This window comes from Balaenoptera acutorostrata, chromosome 9, assembly GCF_949987535.1.
Source record: "Balaenoptera acutorostrata chromosome 9, mBalAcu1.1, whole genome shotgun sequence".
Taxonomy (NCBI): Eukaryota; Metazoa; Chordata; class Mammalia; order Artiodactyla; family Balaenopteridae; genus Balaenoptera; species Balaenoptera acutorostrata.
Window position 1 is genome coordinate 72,049,386 of NC_080072.1, and position 12,528 is coordinate 72,061,913.

Consider the following 12,528-nt stretch of genomic DNA (forward strand, 5'->3'; position numbering starts at 1 on the left):
GGAAACAGACACTCCACCTGCTTTGCTTCCAGTGGTCTCGCCTTTGCTGAGCTGTCCTCTGACTTCTGATCTCGAGTGTGTGGGGGATGTGCGTGTGTGTACGGTGCCAGGTGTGTTTTGTCATATTATGCCTACTTTTGCCTTCAGAAATCTCCTCTGCGTTAAATTGTGAGACGACCATGCTTTGACCGAGACTCAAAATGTGTAACCTTTGTACTGGAAGCCAGTGTTACCCCGTAGCACATCCAGGTCCCCTCTCCCCTTCGGACTTTTGTTAACTACTCTTTCACTCAGAGCTAAGTGTCAGCCTCCCAGGGGTTGGTTAACATATCACAAGAGATACCTGCGGCGAACTTTTTTGTTTGTTTTCTCCCTTAGTTCCCTGAATGATTAATGATTGTTAAGATAAAAGTTTAAACTAGTTTAGTTTTGGTATTTTGGGGGTTTTTTTCCCCAAAGTAGTTACAAAAAGGAATGAGCTGGCTTGATTTGTCCACTTTCAGACCTCTTGTATCATATGATAAAACCAGGAAAGCCGTCTAGTCAATAATCTGTGGTTAGTGTCATCTTCGGATTGGACAGACCTGGGAGGTAATCTAGCCTCTTTACTCAATTTTGCTCTAAATGTTGAGCAATTCCAGGCACAGACAGTCTAGTCTTCTAGGCATTATGAAGTACCGTAAGCTCCAGAACAGGGATCGCATGTCTTATTCACTGCCATGTTCCATAACATGCCTGCCTATGTAATTTGTGAGGCTCAGTACGAAGTGAAAATGCAGGGCCCCTTGTTCAAAACGCAGGGGGAAAGTGCCATTAAAGGTACTAAAATATAAGCTGTCTCCTTTCTTCTGTAGTATCTCTTTCCACTTGTCATGATGTTTTAATTAATAGCATTAATTTGCTATTATTAATTATATTTATTTTTATTTATTTATTTTTGGCTGCATAGGGTCCCCGCCGCTGCGCTCCGGCTCTCTCCAGTTGCCGCGAGCGGGGGCTACTCCTCGTTGCGGCGCACGAGCCTCTCACTGCGGTGGCCTCTCCCGTTGCGGAGCACGGGCTCTAGGCGCACAGGCTTCAACATTTGTGGCTCACAGGCTCTAGAGCACAGGCTCAGCAGCTGTGGCGCACGGGCTTAGTTGCTCCGCGGCATGTGGGATCTTCCCGGACAAGGGCTCGAACCCGTGTCCCCTGCATTGGCAGGCGGGTTCTTAACCACTGCGCCACCAGGGAAGCCCTGCTATTATTAATTATTAATGACATTAATCGTTCTATTTTATTGATTCATTAATTAATCACTAATTATACAATTATTAATTAATAGCATTAATTTGCTATTTATTGTCACTCTAAGTAAAGAAAAATTGAGTTTAACTCATTAGCATGAGATTTACCACTCTATATTCTGCAATGCCAGTTTTAAATACAAACATAAGAACATTTAGCTTGTATGCAGAATTACTGAAATTTCACAATTCGTACTATGTAGGCATATGTATTTTGTTCTTACTAGAACACTGGATACTGCACAAAACTAGCACCCCTGTATTTATTTTACTTTTCCATGCGTGTGCATTCTACCGACACTATGGAATCCAGGAAATTTGAGTCTCGATAAACTCCCTTGGACTGTGCATCCACCAGCATTCTATGCTCACAGGACTTAAATGCTTTTTGTGAATGGGAAGCAAGGAGTGGTGGTGGACATGCACATAGACCCTCTCTCCTCTGATCCCAAGCATGTTCCATTGTCCTATCCATCTTAAAAGTTCAAATATAAAGTTAAGAATTTTTTAAAATATTTATTTTATTTATTTATTTGGCTGCGCCAGGTCTTAGTTGCGGCACACGGGGTCTTCATTGTGGCATGCAGGCTCTTAGTTATGGCATGCAGGATCTAGTTCCCTGACCAGGGATTGAACCTGGGCCCCCTGCATTGGGAGCTTGCAGTCTTAACCACTGGACCACCAGGGAAGTCCCTAAAGTTAAGAATTTAAAGATGGTGGCAATGGAGCATAAACCAAGTGCTATTCTGAGCACATGGTCCTGTGTAACTTCACTAGTTGCACATCCATGAAGCCAGCCGTGTCCCAGAGCCTTATGAGTCTGGAATATCGTAAATGTTCAATAAAAAAAAACTAAGGCTGAACTGGTATCCATTGTATGCTAGGTACTTGGAAGACAAATATGAGAAATACAGTCCTATCTTCAAAGAGATCACAGTCTAAGGGACAGAAACAAAGCAAACAGATGACCACAGCTATACTGAGTGCTATAAGGTTGCTCTATACAAACTTTCCCTTATTGTGAGCTGAATTGTATCATTCCCTCACCAGTTAATGGCAAGGTATAATGTGATGAGTTCTGGGTTTACAGTGGGCTAGATTTGGTTTTGAATTCTGTTTCTGCCACTTAATAGCTGAGTGAACTGGAGTAAATAATATATTCTCTCTGGCCTATTTCCTCTTGTAAAATGAGAAGGATAATATGTCGTTGTGTGAGGTTTGGAAGGAATGTCTGTAAAGCGTCTAACATACTGTCTGGTTTACAGAATGCAGTTTGTCAATAGTTATCGGCCATAGTTGGTCTACCGCTTTAGGCATTGCCTCTGCAGCTCCATTTATCCTGCTGCCTCCTATCTTCCATTCTTCCCTTCTCTAGACCCTGCTTCCGGGCCACTGACTCCCAGCAGTGGAATCTGGAGAGTAAATGTTGTTTGCCCCCATGTGGCCCAAAGCTGTCCTCCTAGAGCCACTCTGGATTTGTATTAGAACTTTTCTAACCCTTTTCTCTCATCACTCCAACTCCAACCTCCTCTTCCCTATCTCTCACCCACACAGAAACACACTTATACACACTACCACGCTGCCTTCTGGGCTCTTGGCTTGCATTTCTAAACCAGTTATTCAGGCTGTAGCCTCCTAGGGTTGGAATTTGTTTCTGTTTTGGTGGGGAAAGAAAACAAAAACCTGACCTTTGAAAGATAGTAAAGGGTGTAAAGTTAGTGTTGCAGGAGATATAGATGGGCCCCAGGCTGAGCAGCTGAAATCTGTCCTGTGTGAGCAGCTACTCCAAGATAAGATAATGCCAGGAGCTGGGAGGAGCTGAGTCCCGCCCAGAAAAAAGATAAAGAGACCACATATTTCTCATTCTCAAGGTCAAGGAGATCTTCCCAACTATACAGGTGTAGAAAGGCTGGGGGTGTGGGGAAGGGAGGGGGGCACCACCCCATAGTAGGTGATGTCAACCTTCCCGTAGGTCTCTGCATTAAGAGATGTGAGCACATACAGGGGAGAACCCTGAGTTATACCAAATACGGGCTCAGAGCCAGGCAAAGCAAGACATTGGCCAGAGGAAACCCGCAAGAAATGCCCCATATAAGTGATTTAAACTACCACGAAGATGCAACTCTCTCTCTTAGTCCACCCATGTGTGTCTATTCACACGTACTTTTTCCCCTCCTAATAAACACTTTACTTGTTTCATTACTTTCCATCTCTTTGTTGAAATTAATTTTTACAAATAAGACAACCCAGGGGCGTTGTCACTAGCCACTGGCCCTCGTGGTCTAGTGGCTAGGATTCAGTGCTCTCACTGCCATGGCCTGACTTCGCTGGAGAACGAGATCTTGCTTCAAGCCGCTGCAGGCCGAGGCCACCTGAGATCATTAGGATTGTATTTAATTTAAACTTGAGTCTTTATTATTCCTACTGTAAGTAGAAATATCTAGAGTGCTTTTATTATCTTCGTTTTAAATAAACATGGTATTCACTGAGCAGATTTTTACATGTTCTTAATTAGTGCTTGCTGGTTTCTAATAAAGAAAATATAAGACGATGGGCCTTCCCTGGTGGTCCGGTGGTTAAGACTCCCCGCTTCCAGTGCGGGGGGGCACGGGTTCCACCCCTGGTCTGGGAACTAGGATTCTGCATGCCTCGCAGAGCAGCCAAAAAAAAAAAAGAAAAAGAAAAAGAAAAAGAAAGAAAGAAAATATAAGATGTCAACATTTGGAAAATCTAGGTGAAGCATATATGAGATTATTTGTATGTATTTTCTGTCCATCTGAAATTATTTCAATAAAGTTAAAATGGCTCATTCCTAAACAATTATAGCTTATTCAATTCGAAAATATATTTTCAGGAATTCCCTGGCCGTCCAATGGTTAGGACTCCGTGCTTCGCTTTCACTGATGAGGGCCAGGGTTTGATTCCTGGTCAGGGAACTAATATTCTGCAAGCCGCAATGCATGGCCAAAAAAAAAAGAAAATATATTTGAGATCACCTAAATATGATTATATAGGGTTTGGGGCCCATTATCAACACTTTACATTTTCTTTGGGACACCAAATTATGCATATTAAGTAAATAAAGGGTAATAAAGTATTATCTGATAAAGTACTAAAGAAATGTCAGGTCTTAAATGTATGTTTGTGAAGGATGTGTTATCTGATATTATCATCAAAATTAGAAATCCAGTTTCTAATAAAACTGTGAATCTTTGGAAAAGTAAAAAAAAATTTTTTTGGAAGAGTATTTCAAGTGATGTTGAAGGACATCTTTCACTTACTAAGTAATGGTATATCAGAGATTATTCACATTAATGAGGTATTTCATTACCAATTTTAATGAGAACTCCAACAGTGTTCTTAGAAACAGCCTTAAGAGTTTTGTCTTTATTCCTTGTTGTGATTGGCCTCCAGTGGGATTCCCCGCCCACCTCATATTACTTTCCTTTGTTTGGGTTTTTTTGCCTGCATTTTATTTAACTCTCTCTGCTTGCACACCTCATCACCTGTACACTTGAGGTAAGATACTAATCTCTGTGCATATATGTCTACTTATTGTAAAATATATTTAGCATATATTTTTTAAAAATCAAATTATAATTGGTTAGGTTATCAGAATAATTGAACATTGAAACTGTTTACCAAGAAAATATGTTTATTTGTAAATGAAATAATTTGAATTTCAAAAGCTAATAATTTGTAGAAGTTTCCATTTTTCTCAGTAATTTAAATTTTCTCTTGTAAAAGTGATAGTCTAAGAAACTTGTTTAACTTTTAGCCTAAATGTCAAATATAGAATAGAAAACACAAGTAAATGATCTATTATAGAAGTACCTGAGCATCCTGTACTGTTATCTACAACCATTTAAACATTTATTCATAAACCTTAATAACTACCTTTGCTTCAGGATCTATATTCCTTAAATCAACCATTAGAAAGCTGCATGTTCAATCCAGGTACATGACTGAAGAAAATGAATCATGTGCCCTCTTGGTTTGGTATTCCTCTTCTCTATTTTAAATGTCAGCTATTTAAGGTATTGGTATTAAAAGAGGTTACTTGGACATTTCTCACTTGGAGTATTAAATACAAGAACTTATGGTTGCCTTTCTGTGAGGACACCTAAATGCCCTTTTGCCCTCTATATGACTGAACTCTTTCATTTCCAGAGCAGCAGCTGTTCATGCTTGGTGCACTGCAATAATTAGCCTACAATTGCTTTATTTTGTACATCCTCATGAAACCTCAGAACTCAGATTGGGACTTGAGCCCATGGGCTGGGACTTGACCCCAGCCAAAAGTCAGATTGGGACTTGAACACACTGTCCTTTAATTGAGATCACACACTCAGGACTTAACGAAGCTCAGGTTCTTTATGTCTCATCACAGAAAGAATTCAATGAGAGACAAAGTGATAAGTAAGAAGTGGATTTTTTTAGAGAGTCACACTCCATAGACAAACTGCGGTCCATCTCAAAAGGTGAGATGGCCTTGGGAGAAACACACTCCACAGAGTGTGGAACATCTCAGAAGGTGAGAGGCCCCGAAATATGGGGTAGTTAGTTTTTATGGACTGGGTAATTTCATAGGCTAACAAGTGGGAGGATTATTCCAGCTATTTGGGGGAAGGGGTGGAGAATTCCAAGAATTGGGACACTGCCCACTTTTGGCCTTTTATGGTCAAGGCACCTGTGGGTGTGTCATTTAGATGCTAATGTATTACAGTGAGCATATAATGAGGCTCTGGAAGTCTGCCATCTTGGACCTAATTGGTTCTAACCAGTTTTTGTGTCCCCCAATGGCTATGTCATTCTTTTAAAGGTTGTGTCCTGCCCCCTTCCTGTTTCAGAAAGAAGATGTCTTGTGCTGAGTATTCTTTTCATGTGCCAAGTCTAGAGGAGCTTGTTGAAGGTAAATGCAATACTGAGTTTTTTAAATTATCCTAAGGAAAAAAATTTTAAAATAAAAACATTCTAAGATAAGGTTTATGCAATAGTACTTTTGATACAGAACTAATTTTCCTTTTCGGTATCTGTACTGTTTTTATTGAGAGAGTCCAAAACTCTGCCCCTCAAAAAAAAATCTAAATTCACGATTCAAAGATTCTTGATGAGATACGAACTTTACAGAATGAAAATGAATATGGTAGTCCACGATTTAAATATGTGTGGTGCCCAAAGAGCTGTACAATATTGCTTTATTAACTTTTTTTAAAATATCTTTATTGGAGTATAATTGCTTTACAGTGTCGTGTTAGTTTCTGCTGTATACCAACTGAATCAGCTATATGCAAACGTATATCCCCATATCCCCTCCCTCTTGCGTCTCCCTCCCACCCTCCTTATCCCACCCCTCTAGGTGGTCACAAAGCACCGAGCTAATCTCCCTGTGCCATGCAGCTGCTTCCCACTAGCTATCTATTTTACATTTGGTAGTGTACGTATGTCAATGCTGCTGTTTTACTTCGTCCCAGCTTACCCTTCTCCCTCCCCATGTCCTCAAGTCCATTCTCTACATCTGCGTCTTTATTCCTGTCCTGCCCCTAGGTTCTTCAGAACTTTTTTTTTTTTTTTAGATTCCATATATATGTGTTAGCATATGGTATTTGTTTTTCTCTTTCTGACTTACTTCACTCTGTATGACAGACTCTAGGACCATCCACCTCACTACAAATACTCAATTTCGTTTCTATTTATGGCTGAGCAATATTCCATTGTATATATGTGCCACATCTTCTTTATCCATTCATCTGTCGATGGACACTTAGATTGCCTCCATGTCCTGGTTATTGTAAATAGTGCTGCAGTGAACATTGTAGTACATGACTCTTTTTGAATTATGGTTTTCTCAGGGTATATGCCCAGTAGTGGGATTGCTGGGTTATATGGTAGTTCTATTTTTAGTTTTTTAAGGAACCTCCATACTGTTCTCCATAGTGGCTGTACCAATTTACATTCCCACCAATAGTGCAGGAGGGTTCCCTTTTCTCCACAACCTCTCCAGCATTTGTTGTTTGTAGATTTTTTGATGATGGTTATTCTGACCGGTGTGAGGTGATACCTCATTGTAGTTTTGATTTGCATTTCTCTAATGATTAGTGATGTTGAGCATCCTTGTATGTGTTTGTTGGCAATCTGTATATCTTCTTTGCAGAAATGTCTATTTAGGTTTTCTGCCCATTTTTGGATTGGGTTGTTTGTTTTTATGATACTAAGCTGCATGAGCTGCTTGTATATTTTGGAGATTAATCTTTTGTCACTTGCTTCGTTTGCAAATACTTTCTCCGATTCTGAGGGTTGTCTTTTCATCTTTTTTTATTGTTTCCTTTGCTGTGCAAAAGCTTTTAACTTTCATTAGGTCCCATTTGTTTGTTTTTGTTTTTATTTCCATTTCTATAGGAGGTGGGTCAAAAGGGATCTTGCTGTAATTTATGTCATAGAGTGTTCTCCCTATGTTCTCCTCGAAGAGTTTTATGCTGTCTGGCCTTACATTTAGGTCTTTAATCCATTTTGAGTTTATTTTTGTGTATGGTGTTAGGGAGTGTTCTAATTTCATTCTTTTACATGTAGCTGTCCAGTTTTCCCAGCACCACTTACTGAAGAGACTGTCTTTTCTCCATTGTATACTCTTGCCTCCTTTATCAAAGATAAGGTGACCATATCTGCATGGGTTTATCTATCCGGGCTTTCTATCCAGTTCCATTGATCTACATTTCTGTTTTTGTGCCAGTACCATACTGTCTTGATTACTGTAGCTTTGTAATATAGTCTGAAGTCAGGGAGCATGATTCCCCCAGCTCCGTTTTTCTTTCTCAAGGTTGCTTTGGCTATTCAGGGTCTTTTGTGTTTCCATACAAATTGTGAAATTTTTTTTTCTAGTTCTGTGAAAAATGTCATTGGTAGTTTGATAGGGATTGCCTTGAATCTCTAGATGGCTTTGGGTAGTAGAGTCATTTTCACAATGTTGATTCTTCCAATGCAAGAACATGGTATATCTCTCCATCTGTTGGTATCATCTTTAATTTCTTTCATCAGTGTCTTATAGTTTTCTGCATACAGGTCTTTTGTCTCCTTAGGTAGGTTTGTTCCTAGGTATTTTATTCTTTTTGTTGCAGTGGAAAATGGGAGTGTTTCTTTAATTTCTATTTCAGATTTTTCATCATTACTGTATAGGAATGAAAGAGATTTCTGTGCATTAACTTTGTATCCTGCTCCTTTACCAAATTCATTGATTAGCTCTACTAGTTTTCTGGTAGCATCTTTAGGATTCTCTATGTATAGTATCATGTCATCTGCAAACAGTGACAGTTTTACTTCTTCTTTTCTGATTTGGATTCCTTTTATTTCTTTTCTTCTCTGATTGCTGTGGCTAAAACTTCCAAGACTATGTTGAATAATATTGGTGAGAGTGGGCAAACTTGTCTTGTTCCTGATCTTAGAGGAAATGGTTTCAGTTTCCTGAAACCATGGTTTCACCATTGAGAATGATGTTGGCTGTGGGTTTCTCATATATGGCCTTTATTATGTTGAGGTAGGTTCCCTCTATATCTACTTTCTGGAGAGTTTTTAGCATAAATGCGTGTTGAATTTTGTCAAAATCTTTTTCTGCATCTATTGAGATAATCATACAGTTTTTATCCTTCAACTTGTTAATATGGTGTATCACATTGATTGATTTGTGTATATTGAAGAATCCTTGCATTCCTGGGGTAAACCCCACTTCATCATTGTGTATGATCCTTTTAATGTGCTGTTGTATTCTGTTTGCTAGTATTTTGTTGAGGATTCTTGCATCTATGTTCATCAGAGATATTGGCCTGTAATTTCTTTTGTTGTGGCATCTTTCTCTGGTTTTGGTATCAGGCTGATGGTGGCCTTGTAGAATGAGTTTGGGAGTGTTCCTCCCTCTGCTATATTCTGGAAGACTTTGAGAAGGATAGGTGTTAGTTCTTCTCTAAATGTTTGATAGAATTCGCCTGTGAAGCCATCTGGTCCTGGGCTTTTGTTTGTTGGAAGATTTTTAATCACAGTTTCAATTTCAATGCTTGTGATTGGTCTGTTTATATTTTCTATTTCTTCCTGGTTCAGTCTCGGAAGGTTGCGCTTTTCTAAGAATTTGTCCATTTTATTGGCATAGAGTTGCTTGTAGTAATCTCTTATGATCCTTTGTATTTCTGCAGTGTCAGTTGTTACTTCTCCTTTTTCATTTCTAATTCTGTTGATTTGAGTCTTCTCCCTTTTTATTCTTGATGAGTCAATTTTGTTTATCTTGTCAAAGAACCAGCTTTTAGTTTTATTGATCTTTGCTATCGTTTCCTTCATTTCTTTTTCATTTATTTCTGATCTGATCTTTATGATTTCTTTCCTTTTCTGCTAACTTTGGGTGTTTTTTGTTCTTCTTTCTCTATTGCTTTAGGTGTAAGGTTAGGTTGTTTATTTGAGATTTTTCTTGTTTCCTGAGGTAGGATTATATTGCTATAAACTTCCCTCTTTGAACTGCTTTTGCTGCATCCCATAGGTTTTGGATCACTGTGTTTTGTCATTTGTCTCTAGGTATTTTTTGATTTCCTCTTTGATTTCTTCAGTGATCTCTTGGTTATTTAGTAGCGTATTGTTTAGCCTCCATGTGTTTGTATTTTTTACAGTTTTTTTCCTGTAATTGATATCTAGTCTCATAGCATTGTGGTCAGAAAAGATACTTGATATGATTTCAATTTTCTTAAATTTACCAAGGCTTGATTTGTGACCCAAGATATGGTGTATCCTGGAGAATGTTCCATGAGCACTTGAAAGTGTATTCTGTTGTTTTTGGATGGAATGTCCTATAAATATCAATTAAGTCCGTCTTTTTTAATGTGTCATTTAAAGCTTGTGTTTCCTTATTTATTTTCATTTTGGATGATCTGTCCATTGGTGAAAGTGGGGTGTTAAAGTCCCCTACTATGATTGTGTTACTGTCAATTTCCCCTTTTATAGCTGTTAGCATTTGCCTTATGTATTGAGGTGCTCCTATGTTGGGTGCATAAATATTTACAATTGTTATATCCTCTTCTTGGATTGATCCCTTGATTGTTATGTAGTGTCCTTCTTTGTCTCTTGTAATAGTCTTTATTTTAAAGTCTATTTTGTCTGATATGAGAATTGCTACTCCAGCTTTCTTTTGATTTCCATTTGCATGGAATATCTTTTTCCATCCCCTCACCTTCAGTCTGTATGTGTCCCTAGGTCTGAAATGGGTCTCTTGTAGACAGCATATGTACAGGTCTTGTTTTTGTGTCCATTCAGCCAGTCTATGTCTTTTGGTTGCAGCATTTAATCCATTTACATTTAAGGTAATTATCGATATGTATGTTCCTGTTACCAGTTTCTTAATTGTTTGGGGTTTGTTATTATAGGTCTTCTCCTTCTCTTGTGTTTCCTGCCTAGAGAAGTTCCTTTTGCATTTGTTGTAAAGCTGGTTTGGTGGTGCTGAATTCTCTTAACTTTTGCTCATCTGTAAAGGTTTTAATTTCTCTGTCGAATCTGAATGAGATCCTTGCTGGGTAGAGTAATCTTGGTTGTAGTTTTTCCCTTTCATCACTTTAAATTCGTCCTGCCACTCCCTGCTGGCTTGCAGTTTTTGCTGAAAAATCAGCTGTTAACCTTATGGGGATTTCCGTGTTTGTTATCTGTTGCTTTTCCCTTGCTGCTTTCAATATTTTTTCTTTGTATTTAATTTTTGATAGTTTGATTAATATGTGTCTCGGAGTGTTTCTCTTTGGGTTTATCCTGTATGGTACCCTCTGTTCTTCCTAGACTTGATTGATTGACTATTTCCTTTCCCATATTAGGGAAGTTTTCGATGATAATCTCTTCAAATATTTTCTCATACCCTTTCTTTTTCTCTTCTTCTTCTGGAACCCCTATAATTAGAATGTTGGTGCATTTAATGTTGTCCAGAGGTCCCTGAGACTGTCCTCAATTCTTTTCATTCTTTTTTCTTTGTTCTGCTCCCTGGTTATTATTTCCACCATTTTATCTTCCAGCTCACTTATCCATTCTTCTGCCTCAGTTATTCTGCTATTGATTCCTTCTAGAGTATTTTAAATTTCAGTTATTGTGTTGTTCATCACTGTTTGTTTGCTCTTTAGTTCTTCTAGATCCTTGTGAAATGTTGCTTGTATTTTCTCCATTCTGTTTCCAAGATTTTGGATCATCTTTACTATCATTACTCTGAATTCTTTTTCAGGTAGGTTGCCTACTTCGTCTTCATTTATTTGGTCTTGTTGGTTTTTACCTTGCTCCTTAGTCTGTAACAAAGTTTTTTGTCGTTTCATTTTTTTTTTTTTTGAGGGTGGTGCTGTATTCCTGTCTTACTGGTTGTTTGGCCTGAGACGTCCAGCACTGGAGTTTGCAGGCAGTTGGATAGAGCTGGGTCTTGATGCTGATATGAGGATTTCTGGGAGGTGTCACTCCGATTGATATCCCGTGGGGTCTGAGGTTCTCTGTTAGTCCAGAGGTTTGGACTCAGAGCTGCCACCACAGGAGTTCGGGCCCGACCTCCAGCCTGGGAACCAAGATCCTGCAAGCTTTGTGGCGTGGTTAAAAAAAAAAAAAAAAAAGGGAAGAAAGAAAGAGAAAAAGGAGCAGTACAATATCAAAGAATAAAAAAGATAATAAAATTAGAAAGATAAAAAATATATTAGAAAAATAAAACTATATTTAAAACAACTGCAACAAGGTAAAATAAAACAACAGAAAAAAGAAAAAAAAATAAAGGTGTGGGGGAACAAGCCAAAAGGAGAGATCACTAACAAAGTATAAAGAATAAAATAAAATTAGAAAAATAAAAGATTAGGAAAAAATAAAAATATAAAAGAATCAACAACAATGAATCAACAAGGTAAAACAGATCCCCAATCTAAAAGAGGAAAAAAGAAAAGAAAAAAAAAAAGTCTTGGCTCTAGGGGCAGAGTTTAGGCAGGGGGTGGAACTTAGGCAGAGGTGGGGTTTTGGGTGGGGCAGCACCTAGGTGGGTGGGGGTGTGACACTTGAGCATGGGGCGGGGCCTAGGCAGGGTGATGTTTGAGCGTGGGGCGGGGCCTTTTCTTAGGACCTGCACAGAAGGGGAGAGGCAGCACGTGGAAAGGAGGGCCTCTGGAGTGTGGAGTTTGGAGATAGGGCCCTGAGTGAGGGTGTGTGGGTAGGGTTTAGGCCCAGCTCATTGGAGGAGGTCTCCGAGTGTAGAGGTAGGGCCCTTGGT

At 38.9% G+C, this 12,528-nt stretch overlaps 1 protein-coding gene across 4 annotated transcripts in view; it reads left to right on the forward strand.

Moving 5' to 3' along the window:
- C9H11orf54 (chromosome 9 C11orf54 homolog) overlaps positions 1 to 12,528 on the forward strand; it is a 29,789-nt gene that overhangs the window by 196 nt on the left and 17,065 nt on the right. For 3 of the 4 annotated variants that reach the window (XM_057552359.1, XM_007189803.2, XM_007189804.2), the window contains exon 2: positions 6,137 to 6,198. In XM_057552359.1, coding sequence (XP_057408342.1) covers positions 6,144 to 6,198 — 55 coding nt within the window. In that variant the 5' untranslated portion in view covers positions 6,137 to 6,143. Of the gene's footprint in view, positions 1 to 5,676; positions 5,821 to 6,136; positions 6,199 to 12,528 lie in introns of all 4 variants that reach the window. The other variant, XM_057552358.1, reaches the window with a different exon arrangement.